At 43.9% G+C, this 18,547-nt stretch overlaps 1 protein-coding gene across 11 annotated transcripts in view; it reads left to right on the plus strand.

The window, feature by feature from the left end:
- The window catches only part of CDK14 (cyclin dependent kinase 14), a 579,759-nt gene that overhangs the window by 224,940 nt on the left and 336,272 nt on the right, over positions 1-18,547 (plus strand). For all 11 annotated transcript variants that reach the window (XM_068235460.1, XM_068235463.1, XM_068235466.1 and 8 more), the window contains one exon: positions 2,929-3,023. In XM_068235460.1, the coding sequence (XP_068091561.1) occupies positions 2,929-3,023 (95 nt within the window). The remainder of the gene's footprint in view (positions 1-2,928; positions 3,024-18,547) is intronic.

Consider the following 18,547-nt stretch of genomic DNA (forward strand, 5'->3'; position numbering starts at 1 on the left):
CTAATGCCCAACCAGCTTCCATGTTCAGTGACCCCTGTCAGTGTGACCTAAAACATCTGGTAAATACAGCTCCCACACAGAGAAATAACCTCTTAAACACTTTTTATCGCTGTCAGGAGTGTTGGCACAGCCAGACAAAAGTATTTAGGCCTCAACCTTGTAGGGAAGATGCTGTTGCAGTTTGACTTCTCTCGCTGCACAAATAAAACGCTGGTTTGTTAACACTTGCTATGGGGGGAAAAGTGAACATAACATAGTCTAGGTCCAAGTAGGTTTGATACTACAGTACAGTCTGTTGTCCGGCACTGATGGGGATCAGCTGCGTTCTGGTTGCTTGAACCTCAACGTTAAAAATAGATAATACTGTACTGTACTCCACTCTATGCACATGCTGGGAAGTCTGTATTAAATGTTAAAATACAGTAATGAAAGCATATTAACCTTGGTGAAGCCAGGAAACTCAATCTTTAAAGCGGGGCTGTCAGCTATACTATCTAAAAAAAACAAAATAAAAAAACCCACATAGATAAATAGTTGCTCTACGTCCATAACATATGTATTGCACTGCCCACGTTTTGATTTCAGTGAGTTTTATATAGTAAATAAAGAGAAAAATGGCATTTGCCTTTTTGGAATTCCTGTGTCTGAAGCCAATCCTGATGTCATTTCTTCCCTTACTCTGGGGAAACCAGAAGGGAAAGAGGCTTCAGACAATCAGGCTGAATTATTTAAGTCTGAGGGGAAAGTAAAGAAGCAAAAAAAAAGACAAAAAAAAAAAAGATAACCCAGCATGCCCTGCAACTTCCTTTGTGCGGCAGTGTACCAAATAAGAGCCAGGGAAAGCGGGCAATGATCATTTATCAACAACAAAAGTAAGAGTGATTTTTAACTTTTGGATTGCCTGGTTAGCAACCTTATTACTTGTTTACCAGATACAAATAAAGAATTGATTTTTGGTGTTATGCCCGACAGTTACACTTTAAACAGCCGAGACACAGCAGCCTAAAGGCTCATACACACATCAGACTATAGTCTTTGGAAACTGATAGATCACAGACCAATCTTACCACCCTTCATGTAGTATGAGAGCCATACCTACACAGTCTTTTCTATGGAGCTGAACTCCACATCAGACAGAAATCTTTGCAAGATGCTGCACACACAGATGCTGTACAGACACAAAAGATCAGTATCTGCAAAAGATCTGTTCCTGCCAAAGATCCGTTCCTGCAAATTGCATTCATAGTCTATGAGATCTGCAGATCATCATACACACATGATTTAACTGACATTCATCTGCAGATCAGATCCACCAGGATGGATTTTCAGATCTGCGGATGATTGCTTGATCTGCAGATGAATGTCAGTTAAATCATGTGTATAGTCGATGTGTGTGTGTATAAGCCTTTAGAAGTTGGCCTTCACCACTGTGAATACTGCTGGTGACTTGTGCTGGTTGCTGGTTAGTTTAGTTCTGGATATCTGGGACTCTGCTGGATATGCATATATTTTATCTCACCATGGGGTTGATGAACAAAGCAGCAGTAATATTGAAGTCCACTGCAATATTACTGTTACTACTGCAAGCATGTACCGCAAGTCATGCCATTATCAAAACCCACTACTCGAGTACCACTAGCGTTGCTACAGTAATGCACATTAGTTGAAAGTCGTTTTCTCCTCCTTTTGTATTTATTCTTATTTCTCTGTTGTCCTCTTTCCTCTCTCCAGGAAAAAACTTTATGTTGTTCATAATCTAGTCGATCACGGATAAACTTGGCATTCTTATCTTTCTTTATTTGCTCTTGTATTGGGATTAATTTTAATTCAAAACGTGCAATGCATAATTTCAGATGATCTTCATCCATCAATGTAGTGATTTGAATTTTTACTTTTTCTAGTTCTTCTAGGATTTCCTTATAGTCAATCTCATCTTCTTCAATCACAACATCCAGATATGCCAGCACACAAGTTTGAAAAAAGGCATCACATCTTTCTTTTGCTGCCGGTCTGTTTTTTGCTTGTATAAGGTTTTTGTAAAAGCGTACCCCTCTCGGGGCTCTCTTTACTGCTTTGTACTTATTTAAGGTGGCAATCGTCCAGTATTTCCTCACCTCTCTCTCCATCAAATTATACAGTCTATTTTCTAGGCTTTTGACCTCTAGAGGGGGATTTTCTTCCGAACCCTCCGGACTCTCCTTCAAGTAGGAGTCCATGTCTTTTCGGCCTGAACGCGTATTTCCGGCCGCATGCGCCGGAAGTGACGTCTTTTGTGGCAACCACGAAACCGGAAGTGGACGCCACTAGCGTGCGTTCCAAGCCTTGGCCGCATGCACTCGAAATGGAGGTGGACTGATTTGCCACTGGGGTAAGTGGTATACTATTTAAGTGGGGATAGGGGAAGGAAGCGTTTGGTCCTGACGATGCGCCACATGTGTTAAGGCGCGAAACGGCTGTAGATCCTTTGCTGCTTGTACCTCTCTCCACATTGCTGGTCTGTAACTTTGTTTATTGATTTTAAATTGCATTAATAAAATGACGTTTTAGCTGGATGTGCACCACCGCTTTCTCTCGACTTTCAAGTATAAACCTATGGTTGGATGAGTGGCACTCTGATAGCTGGTGAATTATCCTGTGCATGGACTCCCTCTGCAAACAGTAATGCACATTAGTGCTGCATATTTTCGTAGTAACTGTGGGTAGCACTAATAGTGTAACTTTAAATTGGTTTCTCGATCTCTCTGCATGAACTGATGAGACAGCTGGTTGTCCCCAGCTTGTGAGTGGAAGTGGTAGCTGGGAGTGTTTGTACAGAAGCAGCCCAGGGTAGTATGTTACATTAGTCCAGACGAGATATAATATGCCCATGTATTAACATTTCAGTTATGTGGTTCCACTATAACTGGGCACCCTGTGTCTCTTTTTCAGCTTCGCTCCTTAAAGGGCTGAAACACGCCAACATCGTTCTGCTGCACGACATCATCCACACCAAGGAAACGCTCACCCTCGTCTTCGAGTATGTGGTAAGTGATCCTCATTGCCATCTACAACGATGTTCAACATGATCTAATTGACCTTAATAATGTTTCCGCTCGCGCGGTGCCGCCTGAGAGTCCTCAGATCGCGCCGTACCGCCGCATTAATTTGGTGTTGGAGCATTGCGTCCGTAGGTAGCGGAGAGGAACGTGCGAGCGCTCTAATTGGTCTCATTCCGAGAGGTGTGAGAAGGCAGGACACGTTTATGCTAATGGCAGCTATTTATAATTTGATGTCCGGAGATCGGGCTGAGGCATGGTGGGTAATGCTAAACAGCACTTTCCATCAAAGTTTTAAAGATTTTTGCTTTGATGGATAAAACAAAAATTAACCTTGTGATATCAACTTTGACTTGCATGGAAGTTTTGCCGGTGGCTCAGATGCTGATCGGAGTTAGAATGAAGACATTGCGGAAAAGTGAGATAACGGTGGCCTGAAGGACATGTTGGTTCCATCAAACCCATTCATTGTGCCAAAAATAATTCAGAGTACAACCCCCATTGTACTTAGCGGAGTAAATATTTCTGACTCTGATAACGTGTGCGCAGTATGACCTGTGGCTGGTGAGAGTGGCCTTCATACTGAATATACACCCCTTTTTGAGTGCTGTTGAGTTTAGTACATTACACGCCTGTACTTCTCTTCTGGCTGCAAGCCAAACTATAAGTGAGACTCTCTAGTGCTCACTTCCTGTGGCCAAAATAAGAATTGGACGGAAGTGTATTTAGCTATTGTATTTATTAAAGAGAACCCAAGGCGGCATTTTCAAATCTTAAAGGGAAGATCCACGGACTGTGATAAAAAAAAAAAAAAAATACAATTCCACTTACCTGGGGCTTCCTCCAGCCCGTGGCAGGCAGGACGTGCCCTCGGCGCCGCTCCGGAGGCTCCCAGTCTTCTTCGGTGGCGCACCCGACCTGGCCAGGCCTGCTTCCAGGTCGGGCTCTTCTGCGCTCCAATCTGCGCCTCACTGGGGCACGCTGACTTCATCGGACGTCCTCCGGGCTGTACTGCGCAGGCGCAGAACTATTGAGCCTGCGCAGTACAGCCCGGAGGACATCCGATGACGTCAGTGCGCACCAGTGAGACGCATGTTGGAGCGCAGAAGAGCTCGACCTGGCAGCCGGCCTGGCCAGGTCAGGTCGGCCACTGAAGAAGACCGGGAGCCTCCGGAGCGGCGCCGAGGGCACGTCCTGCCTGCCACGGGCTGGAGGAAGCCCCAGGTAAGTGGATTTGTATTTTTTAATTAGCGTGAACCTTCCCTTTTAATAGGACACAGAGGAATGCAGAGGAAGTACTTCCTGGGTGGTGGCTTCGCCTCGATTGGAGGAAGCTAGCGGAGGCGGGGAGCAGCGGGGGGTGGTGGGGCTGTTGATGGATTAACAAGCTGCAGGTAAATAGGTTAGCGACAAGCAGATTGTCACAAGCCTGGCAGCATTTTGCTGGGGGGGGGGGGGGGGGGGGGCGCTATGGCGGCAGCACAATGGCACAGAGGCATGTCATTGTGCACAGGACATGCCTCTGTGTTCTATCAAGATTTAAAAATGCCGCCTCTGGTTCTCTTTAAAGCGCCAACATACTTAGCATGGAGTGTATTGAAAAAATATGCTTCCGCGCATGCACACCTCAACGTGAAAAGTTTTAAAAATATTTTCGCCACCATTGACTTGACCTCCGGTCGATGCAAATGTTGCCCGGTAACCGGTTGCTTTTGTCTCCACCAACTGTTTTTAGAGATTAAAGTGTACGTGAAGCGGAAAAAGTGCCCTCTAGGGGGGGTACTTACCTCAGGATCCTAAAAAGGCCTCCCCCATCCTCCTCACTGGAGGTGATCCAGTGCTGGGACCCCTGAAGATACGCCTTTGCGCCGTAGCAGTTTTCCAGTGGGCTCTGGCGGAAATGGCCTAGCCTGAGCAGGTCTGCTCTCTCAGACCGTTTGTGCCTGCACAGTAGAGCGGGCCAGATCAGGCTTGACTATTCGGGAAGCCGGTAGTGCATCTGCACGCTCCAACGATTGTAAGTATTGTTGTCAGTGTCGCTGCGGGGGGAGCCAGAGCTGGAACACGCTAGCTGAGGAGGACGGGGAAGCTTCATTAGGATCCAGAGGCTTCCCCACCCGAGGTAAGTACCCCTCGGAGCATATGATAATCCTAATAGGACCCAGAGGCATGTCGTGTGCACAATGACCTGCCTCTGAGTCATTGTTCCGCCGCTGCCAGCCCCCCCTGCGCCGCAGTGCAACCCCTTACACGATCGCCTGGCTAGCTACAATCTACTTGTCGCTAGCATGCTTTATTTATTTGAGGCTGTCAGTCAGCCTCGTAGCATCTCACCCTCAATTCCAGGCTCCCCCCGCCTCTGTTAGCTTCCACCAATAGGAAGCCAAGCCACGACCCAAGAAGTACTTCCTGGGTCAAGGCTGGCTTCCTATTGGTGGAAGCTAACCGAGGCGGGGGGAGCCTGGAATCCAGGCAGAGATGCTACAAGGCTGACTGACATCCTCACCTAAATAAAGCCAGCTAGCGACAAGCAGATTGTCACTAGCCTGACGATCTTTTAAGGGGTTGCAGCGTGGGGGAGGGAGGGGGGAAGGGGCTGTCAGCGGCTGTACAATGACCCAGAGGCCGGTCATTGTGCACACGACCTGCCTCTGGGTCCTATTAGGATTATCATTTGCCACCTCGGGTTCTCATTAACTGTTTGGTGCCAGCACTACAGCTTCAAAGGAACGTGGAAGTGAGAGGTATATGGAGGCTGCCATATTCACTCTTATGCCAGGTACACACTATCAGATTTTCTGGCAGAGTTACTGTCAGATCGATTATTTCCAACATGTCTGATCTGATTTTAGATAGGAGTGAATGGAAAACAGTAGGAAATCGATCAGAATAGGATTGGAAACCAGATCGTACATGTTGAAAATAATCGATCTGACAGTACATCTGCCAGAAAATCTCATGGTGTGTACGTAACATTATAAACCATGCTAGTTGCCTGGCTGTCATGCTGAGCTTTTAGGCTTTAGTTGCTTTTGAGTCACTCACCTGCAGCAAGCATGCAGCCAGCGGAGTCACAGCATCTGATCTGCATGCTGGGCCAGTGACTTAGGCTGGGGTCACACTTGTCTGTTTTCACATGGGTATTCTGCATAGGAAAACACATCTAGGCTTTGTTCCCATTGCGTTCTGCTCGCGTGGCCGTTCACATTGGCCGGGTTTTGAAACCTTTTTTTTTCCGATTTCTGTGCTTTGGACCTTTTTTAATTAAGCGCTTTTCTAAGCGCTTTTGCAGAGACATTGCGTTATTTCACTTTCTGACGCAAGTCAGGGAAGTGAACTCTTTGATCCAGAAAAGAATAAATGCAATGTATTTATTCTTAAAGAAAACCTGCACTGAAAATTAAAAGTCAAAATAAGCATACACAAGTCATACTTACCTTCCATGTAGTCTACTCCTCAGTGTCTTTCTCCTCTCCCGCATCCAGTTTGGTCACTGTGATCAAGGGAATTTTCCGTCCTCCATTTTGAAAATGGCCATTACCCATAACAGCTTTCTGGTCAGCACACAGTTAAACTGTAACACCATCCACTTGAGCCATAGGGAAACATGGACATTACCTGGTACATCAGTTTTCCTCTCAGCTATAACTGACAGCAACTGATATTTTACTGACAGCAACTGATATATTTCAGATCTGACAAAATATTGTCAGAACTGGAAGGGATTAATGTCAGAAGAAAATGGTGAGCTTCTGAGAGGAACTAATTGCAAGGTAACTATGTAATGTTCATTTGAAGTTACCTTATGTGTTTATTTTAAATATTTTTACTCAGTACAGGTTCTCTTTAAAAACGCTCAATCACTGCACAAAGCGATTTTGTGAGCGTTTTGCATTTTCCTATACCTTCCTTTGAGGCGGAACCTCCTCCAAAATGGCCCGTGCACCGATTATCTGAGTGGATCGGAAATGAACCGCTCAGATGTGAACTTTCTCATAGGGAATCATTGCACAAGCGCTATCGGGGCGATTTTGAAAATCACCAGCGCTTAAAAAAAAAGTCAAACGTGTTAATGAATAGGCTAGTTCACATTTGAATGTGTTTTTTGCATGCAGGAAAAAAATGTCACTGTGGATGTCCGCAGAATCCATGTAAGCCTATGAGAACGGACAGCCTACGCTCTCACTAGGCTATTTTCCTCCTTCGTTCCGGATCTACTTGCCTGTCTCCTGTGTCTCCCACAGCAACAGGGGTCCTCCACTGCTGCTGGGCTCCAGAGCAGGATCATCCACTAGGAAACTTATGCTTCATACACACTTGAGATAAAGTCTTTGGAAAATGAAAGATCACAGACCAATTTTACCCCCTTCCATGTAGTATGAGAGCCATACTCTACACAGTCTATTCTATGGAGCTGAACTCCCCATCAGACAGAAATCTTTGGAAGATGCTGCACACAAAGATGCTGTACACATTTAAAAGATCAGTATCTGCAAAAGATCTGTTCCTGCAAAAGATCCATTCCTGCAAAATGCATTCATAGTCTATGAGATCTGCAGATCCTCATACACACTTGGTTTAACAGACAATCATCTGCAGATCAGATCCACCAGGATGGATTTTCAGATCTGCAGATGATTGCCAGATATGCAGATGAAGTCTGTTAAACAAGGTGTGTATGATGATCTGCAGATATCATAGACTATGAATGCATTTTGCAGGAATGGATTTTTTGCAGGAACAGATCTTTTGCAGATACTGATCTTTTGAGTGTGTACAGCATCTGTGTGTGCAGCATCTTGCAAAGATTGTATCTGATGGGGAGTTCAGCTCCATAGAATAGACTGTGTAGAGTATGGCTCTCATACTACATGGAAGGGGGTAAAATTGGTCTGTGATCTTGCATTTTCCAAAGACTTTTATCTCAAGTGTGTATGAAGAATTAGGCAGGTGCCTGGGGCATAGTGGGTGTCAAGGCACCCACCAGCCACCTTCTCTGACCTCTCTCCACTTCAGCCACAAGGGGGCCACAAATTTACTACCTTGCCTTGGGCCCCATTACATCTAAATCTATCTCTGCTGGGCTTGGGGGACAAGCAACGGTGTAAAAGTGGTAAAATTGGTCAGTGATTGGCCAATCATACTTGAAAGTGTGTACCAGGCTTTAGCTATTGACGCTTTCCATCTAAGCAGCTGCATTACGTTTGGTGTGAGAACATCTCCCAGCATGCATTGCAGCCACAACAAGGGGCGATCCATGTAATTTAGGTATCAGCGTTCACCTTCCTGCAACGCTACTCCTTACTTAAACTAATAATTAAAGCTTCAAGCTGCTGCGTAGACGGTGCTGCGATTCTCGCCTTGCGCTGTTGTATTTACAGAAGTTGCCGCTTTAGAACACATAATTAATCTCGCTAGCTGGTTTCCTGCAGGAACATATGGTATTTGTGCAGCAATACCCCGGCTTTCAGCTGGAAAAGTGAAAAAAAGAATAGAATCCTGGGATGTTCGCATAATAATTACACCCCGGAACGCAGCAGATGGATGGAAGGAGGTGGAATGGATGCAGCAGCGAAATTACCTTGAGTATCGAACATTTTCTTCTTTATTAATCCCACTTGGGCGGCCGTGTGATAGAATATTAACTGTAGGCACAGAGCGCCTGCGTCGTCGGCTAGTTATAATTCAGCCGCAGGCCGGGAGGAGATTTTAAAGTGAAACTCCGGTCCATGGAAATGTGGACTTGTACCCAGAGCCAGATCACCTGGAAGGCAACCTAGGCATATGCCTGGGGCCTGGTGGCACTCTCCTATTAGGACTGGGACCCACTAGCGCATTTTTGGGATCGCTGACAACGCTTTGCCAATAAAAGTGGGTGGTGGGGAACCCACTAGTGCGGTTGCGATTAGGGGTGATCGCAGTCACAGGACTTGTAGCATTTTGAGCACATTTGCCAAGTATATAAGTGCTGTGCAATTGCTTTGGAAAGAGATTTTGCAGCACTTTGGGGGGGGGGGGGGGGGGGGGCGATTGCAATTTAAATAAACTTTATTATACTCACCAGATGTCTGGATGTCCTGCTTCTGTCTGTAGCCCCACCTCCTGCAGAAAGAGGTCACAGGCGTTTCTCTGATTGGTCCTAGAGAAGGACCGATGACCTCTTCCTTTAGGGGGCGGGGCTAGGAATGGAAACCAGACTCTTGGCGAGTATAATAAAGTATCGCTAATCAGCAGCACTATAAAGTTTTCTGTACAGCGCTTTTAAGCATTGGGGAATTGCAAGTGCACTCGCCCTAGGAATCACTGCACACATCGCAGCGTTTTTAAAGCGCTGCAACTATTCCTAGTGGGTTCTATGCCTCAGACCTGTCCTTATCTTAAAATGGACCTGAACTCTTGCACAGGACAGAAGGAAAACAGAGAGAAATGCACCTTGTATGTATTTAGAGATTTTAGCCTGTCTAATTCCCCCTCATCTATGACTAATCAAGAGTTGTGATTTGATACCTCAGCTGTGTCAGCTGGCTGCCTTGGCAGAACAGTTTATGTGTAAACGCAGGATGTTAACCCTATATCTGCTTCCATGAAAGCAGGGAAAAGACACACTGCCGATTTATTGCATGATTGGAGCTGTAACAAAGAGATGGTTTTTTTCTCTAAGGGCCCGTTTCTACGAGAGCGAATCTGCATGCGTTTCCTGCATGCAGATTCGCATAGACAATACAAGTGGATGGGGCTGTTTCCACTTGTCAGGATTTCTGAGCGTTTTTCTGTGCAGAAAAAATCTGCACGGCAGAGCCCTCAGAATTCTCATACAATGTATTTAATAGGAAATTCGCATGCATTTTCGTATGCGAATTTTACCGCGAATTCGCGGGCGTTTTCGCACAAAATCAATGTAAAAGCAAACAGGCACTGACATGGTTAAATTCACATACTCATTAACATATGCAAAAACGCCCGCGAATTTGTGGTAAAATTCGCATCCGCGTGCAAATTAGTTTTTGCGTTTTCCGTGACGCACAAGTGGAAACGGGCCCTGAAGGTAATTATGCTGTTGCTTATCTTTTGGAGCAGAAAGGAAGTTCTGAGTTCAGTGGAAATCTGCAGTACGCATTAGCTCCGCTCCAGCGTGAGAACTCGGGTGTATTTGTCTTTGAAAATGATCTTCTATTTTAACCGGCATGAGTGAATTGGCTGATTTTATGATTGATTATTTGAGTGCACAATGTAAATGGACGCAATGCATGTAATAAGTATGGTTATTTATGGGTTGGTAGTCTTGCAATGGGAAAGCTGTTGAGGCTACTGTGTAGATGTTTGTGCCTCAGTTCACCGTTGTTAAGGAGGCCATACCTTACTCCGCTTGACTAACGATCGACCATTCGATTCAATAATTGTGGAAACGGATTTAAAGTGGACCTCTAGACTAAAAATCTACTCAGCAGCACTGAAAAGGCTTGGTGTTTCTTTAACAGTTTCACAGCATTAGAACTTTGTTTTTCTTACCCAAGCTTCATTTTTAGCTGCATAGAAGCTAAGCCCTGCCCCATCAAAGAAAACTGCCCGGGCATTTTTCCCCTGATGCTGTGCAAAGCATGATGGGATTTCTGATGATGATGTTCTCGTTGCCTAGCAGCTGGGAGGGGTGATCAGGACACAGGACTGTTAGAACTGTGTCTCCTGCTCCCTGTCACCACCTTTCCACCAAAAAGATGGCTGCCCTCATGACATCACAAACATTTGCCTGTTCTTTTAAAACCGGGTGGGTAAGAAATTATATTACCTATCTATTTTAATTAACATAACTAATGTAACTTAATGATAGTGTGTTTGTTTAGGCTGAAGTTCCTCTTTAATGTTTTATTTCCAACCACCCCCCATGCCCATGCAGTTATATTACTTGCACGCCGTCCGAGCTGTTTTTGCCCTATCCCTATTGCCACGTTTGGGCCCCATGTGACTAATGGTATAAAGAGCATGTGGTGTGTGTGCGGGATGTCACACACTGGCCCCATGTCCTATAGCGCCGGTAACTACGTGTGGAAATACGAGGACACTCAGCGTGGATGGCACACAGGTATAACTGCATTGGCACTGGGGGGGGGGGGGGGGGGGGGGAGGAGTTCGAGGACACATAAAACATTAGAGGGACAGCGGCCAGGGTTGGCAGCCTCACAAGGGCTATTCCCGAAAGATTACATGCTGAAATCGATCAGGAACAGATTCACACCCCTTAAAGGGGAACTGAAGAGAGAGGTATATGGAGGCTGCCATGTTGATTTCCTTTAAGCAATACCAGTTGCCTGGCAGCCCTGCTGATCCTCTGCCTCTAATACTATTAGCCATAGCCCCTGAACAAGCATGCAGCAGATCAGGTGTTTCAGACTTTAAAGTCAGATCTGACAAGACTAGCTGCATGCTTGTTTTTGGTGTTATTCAGATACCACTGCAGAGAAATAGACCTGCAGGGTTGCCAGGCAACTGGTATTGATTACAGGAAATAAATATGGCAGCCTCCGTATACCTCTTACTTCAGTTCCCCTTTAAGGTGGCCATACATCAGACGACTTGGCGGCCGATCGACCATCCAATTTGATTATTTTAATCGAATTGGATGAAAATCAGTGCCGCCAAGTGCATGCCCGACCGGCAAAGCACCCAATTTCGGGCCAGAAATTGGTTGCATTGTCGATCACGCATGCTGCAATATGTCGGGCGAAGTTGGTTGGTGGGGTGTGCGGCGGTACGGCCGCCGATTTCGGATCGAGTGACGAAACCCCGCAATGTATAAATGTGCTCCCCCCATGTGTGCATTTGTACATTACCTGTCCAGTGTCAGCCTCCACCATCCATCTCACTGGGTTCCGCATACACTCATACACGCTAGCGGCGCATAGCGCCTGACGTCAGACGCGATATGCAGCTAACGTGTACGCGTGTATGTGGCTGTTAGAACCCGGCGAGATGGACACCGTGCGGAGGCTGCTACAGGACAGGTAAAGTATAATGCACACCGGGGGGCACATTTATACATTAAGGGGCAACAGCGGGGCGGACATGGTGGGCTCAGCCGATTCCCTGAAGATTTCATGCTGAAATCGGACGGAAATCTGCTTGCAGTATATGGCCAGCTTCTACAAAGAGACAAACTTCTCTCTAATCCGATTCGATTACAGATAATGTGTCTCTTTGTCTAATCTTCCCAAGATCGTCAGGTCTATGGCTACCTTTACAACCACGGCCATGTAGTCTGTGTTTATTTATTTTCCAGGTTCCCAAAAAATGCTCTGACTCCTCGACTCCGACTCCACAGCCCTGCTTACAATACCTGTTCCTGGCAGGGCTGTGGAGTCGGTACAAAAATCTTCCAACTCCGACTCCACAAGTTTCTGAAACCACCGACTCTAACTTCGGGGACCCAAAATGGCTCTGACTCCTTAGTCTAATACTTATCAGGGCTGTGGATTTTGTACAAAAATCAACCGACTCCGACTTCTGACTCTTCAGTTTATGAAACCACCGACTCTGACTTCGGGTACCCAAAATTGCTCCGACTCCTCGACTCCAACTCCACAGCCCTGGTTCCTGGTGTATTTTTTTCTTTTTGTCTTATACTTTGAGTTTTATCTCCTTGTTATAGCTGAGCTGAGCAATGACTTTCAGCGTTGTTCTAGTATGTTCCTTTCACGTTAAACGGAAGCTACAGCAGTGACAGATTATCATCACACAGTCCTATCAATATTCATAATCTTGTTTAATTTATTACCTGGTGTCCGGGTCCCCTCCGGCGATCGCTCCCCACCCCCCTTCATTGGGGGACGCGTCATCATTTATTAAAACCAGCTTGTCTTTGAAAAGACTTTACGAATCTCTGCTTTACTATCCACAATCACCTACAGAACGAAACAGATGGGTGACAGAGGAGCAATACAAGTTTGAAGCTGGATTTTTTTTTTAGTATTTACATTTTTTTTTTGCCCTAAAACTGTAAATGTAGCAATACCCCCCCCTCCACTCTTCGGCAACCCCTTCTCCCCCCCATCCTCCTATCCACACTATACCACCTAAGCTGTAACAGATTTCATAGCTGCAGGGAGTGTTGTGACAAGAGGTATCCTACGCAAGAACACCTTTACAACACGTCTTACCAGTTTACAATGAAAATGGCTGTTGCAGAAAAAGCTAACCTGGACTGAAAATGAAAAGTCAAAATACCTTATACTGGCATATAAGCCTAATTCCTCCCCCCCCCCCCCGGCTTATATGCGAATCAGTGGAGCGGAACAGATGGTGGAGCGAGTTTTATTACTGGCAGAGGAGTGTAAGGATCTTGCACTAGTAATCCTGCTCTTGGCGTCTTGAGACACAGCTGTTTCATCCTTGGGGCACATCTGGCTATGGGGAGGGGGCTGACTTGTACTGGGGGCACATCTGACTACTTTATAAGGGATATACTAGGGAGGCGTCTTATACTTGAGTCAATCACTTTTTCCTTGTTCCTGAGGGAAGTGGGTACTTTGGCTTATACGCGGGTCAGCTTATATGCGAGTATATACAGTAAACATGCACAGTTCATACTTGCCTCCCGTGTAGTTTGCTCATCAATTTGTCTCCTCTCCTGAGTCCTGTTTGTCACCATGATAAATGGAATCCTCCGTCCTCCATTTTGAAAATGGCCATTACCCTATTACAGCTTCCTGGTCAGCACACTGTTAAACTTTAATATCGCACACTTGAGCCATAGTGAAACATGGACATTACCTTGCACATCAGCTGTCATTACAGCTATAACTGAAAACAAAATATATATATATATATCTTTCTCTCAACTGATATTTTTCTGTTCTGGCAAAATCTTCTCAGAACTGGAAGGGATCATTATTTGAAGAAAATGGTGAACTGAGAGGAAGTGAAGGCGAGGTAAGTACAGGATCTTCTCAAAAAATTAGCATATTGTGATAAAGTTCATTATTTTCTGTAATGTACTGATAAACATTAGACTTTCATATATTTTAGATTCAAATACACATAACTAAAGTAGTTCAAGCCTTTTATTGTTTTAATATTGATGATTTTGGCATACAGCTCATGAAAACTCAAATTTCCTATCTCAAAAAATTAGCATATTTCATCCGACCAATAAAAGAAAAGTGTTTTTAAAACAAAAAAAGTCCACCTTCAAATAATGATGTTCAGTTATGCACTCAATACTTGGTCGGGAATCCTTTTGCAGAAATGACTGCTTCAATGCGGCGTGGCATGGAGGCAATCAGCCTGTGGCACTGCTCAGGTGTTATGGAGGCCCAGGATGCTTCGATAGCGGCCTTAAAGAAAACCTGAACTGAAAATTAAAAGTCAAAATAAGCATACACAAGTCATACTTACCTTCCATGTAGTCTACTCCTCAGTGTCTTACTCCTGTCCCATGTCCTGTTTGTTCAATGTGATCAAGGGAATTTTCGGTCCTCCATTTTGAAAATGGCCGTTACCCCATAACAGCTTCCTGGTCAGCACACAGTTAAACTGTAACATCGCCCACTTGAGCCATAAGGAAACATAGACATTACCTGGTACATCAGTTTTCCTCTCAGCTATAACTGACAGCAACCGATATTTTATTGACAGCAACTGATATATTTAAAATCTGACAAAATATTGTCAGAACTGGAAGGGATTATTATCAGAAGAAAATGGTGAGCTTCTGAGAGGAACTGATGGCAAGGTAACTATGTAATGTTCATTTGAAGTTACCTCATGTGTTTATTTTAAATATTTTTACTCAGTACAGGTTCTCTTTAAGCTCATCCAGAGTGTTGGGTCTTGCGTCTCTCAACTTTCTCTTCACAATATCCCACAGATTCTCTGAGGTTCAGGTCAGGAGAGTTGGCAGGCCAATTGAGCACAGTAATACCATGGTCAGTAAACCATTTACCAGTGGTTTTGGCACTGTGAGCAGGTGCCAGGTCGTGCTGAAAAATGAAATTTTCATCTCCATAAAGCTTTTCAGCAGATGGAAGCATTAAGTGCTCCAAAATCTCCTGATAGCTAGCTGCATTGACCCTGCCCTTGATAAAACACAGTGGACCAACACCAGCAGCTGACATGGCGCCCCAGACCATCACTGACTGTGGGTACTTGACACTGGACTTCCGGGATTTTGGCATTTCCCTCTCCCCAGTCTTCCTCCAGACTCTGGCACCTTGATTTCCGAATGACATGTAAAAGTTGCTTTCATCCGAAAAAAGTACTTTGGACCACTGAGCAACAGTCCAGTGCTGCTTCTCTGTAGCCCAGGTCAGGTGCTTCTGCCGCTGTTTCTGGTTCAAAAGTGGGTTCATGCTTTCATCTGCTGAAAAGCTTTATGGAGATGAAGATTTCATTTTTCAGCACGACCTGGCACCTGCTCACAGTGCCAAAACCATTGGTAAATGGTTTACTGACCATAGTATTACTGTGCTCAATTGGCCTGCCAACTCTTCTGACCTGAACCCCATAGAGAATCTGTGGGATATTGTGAAGAGAAAGTTGGGAGATGCAAGACCCAACACTCTGGATGAGCTTAAGGCCGCTATCGAAGCATCCTGGGCCTCCATAACACCTGAGCAGTGCCACAGGCTGATTGCCTCCATGCCACGCCGCATTGAACTAGTCATTTCTGCAAAAGAATTCCCGACCAAGTATTGAGTGCATAACTGTACATAATTATTTGAAGGTTGACTTTTTTTTGTTTTAAAAACACTTTTCTTTTATTGGTCGGATGAAATATGCTAATTTTTTGAGATAGGAAATTTGGGTTTTCATGAGCTGTATGCCAAAATCATCAATATTAAAACAATAAAAGGCTAGAACTACTTCAGTTGTGTGTATTTGAATCTAAAATATATGAAAGTCTAATGTTTATCAGTACATTACAGAAAATAATGCACTTTATCACAATATGCTAATTTTTTGAGAAGATCCTGTATGTAATGTTCATTTGCAGAAATGCAAAGTGTTTATTTTTAATAATTTTACTCCGTTCAGGTTCCCTATAAATGCCTACTATATAGACTTTAAAGCAAACCTGAAGCAAAAAAAAACCTGATATGAGTTGTATGTGTAATACGGATAATGAATAGAACGTTAGTAGCAAAAAAAGTCTATTTTTATGTTCAGTTATACAGGGTTTTTTTTTTTTTTTTTTTTTTTTTTTTTTAATATATAACATTGCATCATTCTGTCACAATTGCAGTTTTAAAGCCACACTCTGTAACAAAGCAGAAATAATGACGCTTTGAACTTTTCTGCTGGAAAAACCTCCTTTGATTAGGGAACTCCTCCTCTTCCTGTGCTGGAAAACCATATGAGACTATTTGTTTTGCTAATAATGTTCTATTTCTTAGCTGTACTACACATACAATTAATTATCTCATAAGTTTATTTTGGCTTCAGACTTGCTTTAAAGGGAACCTTAACTAAAAAAAAAAAAAAGTTTCACTTACCTGTGGCATCTGCCAACCATCCTGTGCCCTTGCAGTCACTAATGGCTACTCCGGTCCCCCGCCGCCAGCTAGTTTCTTTTTTGTCGATTCTGAGTCGGTGGGCCGCCAGGCGTAAATTTGCACGCATTCCCGCTGGTGCAGGAACCTATCGCGGACATTAAAGCGAAGTGAAACCCAGCATTTCTTATTTGCTCTAAAAAAATATTTACAGCATATTATATACTACCACCATTTTTTTTTGTTACTAGAACAGCATTAAATTAGGGCTTGAAAGTTCAGTGCAGAGAAATCTGGACCATCCGAAGTGGAGATAATGCTATCTTGTGTTTACTTAATTGTATTCAGTGAGGAATGTGACAGATTCTCTGACTGTGCAGAAGCTCCTGGACACAGACAGAAACTCAAAGCATTTCTACCTTCAATACAACATGAATAAAACCAGTTATGAATAAAATGCAAAGGCAGCTCTCAAAGCAAAAAACTGGGAACGTATAATTTCTAAATGAATAATAATACTTATGCACAAATGCAAATATGAGAACCGTATGGCATATAAGAAGTAGGAAAGCATGTTTTTATTGAATATTATGTCAGGGTTTTATATCGCTTTAACAAGTACATTTTTACAAAATGTACATGTTAATGTCCCCGACAGCTTCCTGCACCAGCCGGAAGACGTGCAAAGTTACGCATGGCGGCCCACCGACTCGGCAAAAACAAAACTAGCTGGCTATACACAATGTGCGCTCCATAATGTAGAACATATATATATGTATGTATGTATCTCTCTCTCTCTATCTATCTATCTATCTATATATATATATATATATATATATATAATATAATGTTACGGTCAGAACCCGAAGTGTGGGCACTTTGGGTTCTGGCCGGCCAATGTGCGAACTGGCCGCTGCGCTGCGGCCAATGTTCGAAATGGAATGTTTCCCTTGCAAGATTAATGTGTTTTCTGGCTGTCTCTGGCCAAATGTTGCAAAAGTTAGGTAATTTTAATGAAATGAAGCCGGCGGCTTCCGTTCTCTCTCCTCCCCCTGCCTCCTCTCCTCCCCAATACTAGCAGCCGGATGGGGGGGATCCACAAACGACTCTGGGGGGACTCGCGTGTCCTCCCCCTCCGCCCGCAGCGCCCATAGGAGAAAGAGAGAGAGAGGCGGGGGGAGGAGAGATAGCTGAAGCTGGCGGCTTCAGCCGCTAATTGCCGCCGGCTTCATTTCATTAAAATTACCTAACTTTTGCAACATTTGGCCAGAGACGGCCAGAAAACACATTAATCTTGCAAGGGAAACATTCCATTTCGAACATATGTTGTATAAAAAGTCTTGGAACGCAATATACGGTAATGCTTTGTCTATGACTGGAGATGTACTGGGCTCTATTGGCAAACCTTCTCATACATGATTTATTTATCACCTAATTGATAAAATAACCTTTCAGCACATTTACAAGCAAAATAATTATTCAAAGTAAGTTGTTCCTGATTACCTTCATTACAATATTACTTTTCTTACATTAATTATATTATATTTTTGGTCTTTGGGAGATTAAAAATGTAAAATAGACAAGGTGAAAACGGATGAAACTTTGCGAATCAGGCCCAATGTGGCTTTTTTTTTTATATACAGTATAGACGAAGTTTATTGAGGCACATAATAAAAGGAGGACAAGCATAGTATTGAGAAATACTCAGCAAGTACAAAATATTCCAAAAAGTATCAATAATAAAATACCAAACTCGTTTCAGGATACAGACTTGTACAATTAGCATATCCAGTAGAAACTTCATAATATTGTAAGTCAAAAGTTAAATAACGAAACTCAAATTAAACCTCGTGTGTGGTCAAGCAAACCTCCAAAACTCTCTTCCCCCCCCGCCCCCGCCCACAGAATCTTAAAGCGAATCCAAGATGAAAAACTAACTATAACAAGTAACTTGTCTATATATCTTATCTAAAGTTTTTAGATAGTTTACACAGCAAATCTAGCTGAAAACAGCTTTAATAGAATGATTAT

The sequence above is a fragment of the Hyperolius riggenbachi genome, chromosome 5, assembly GCF_040937935.1.
Source record: "Hyperolius riggenbachi isolate aHypRig1 chromosome 5, aHypRig1.pri, whole genome shotgun sequence".
In the NCBI taxonomy this organism is placed as follows: Eukaryota; Metazoa; Chordata; class Amphibia; order Anura; family Hyperoliidae; genus Hyperolius; species Hyperolius riggenbachi.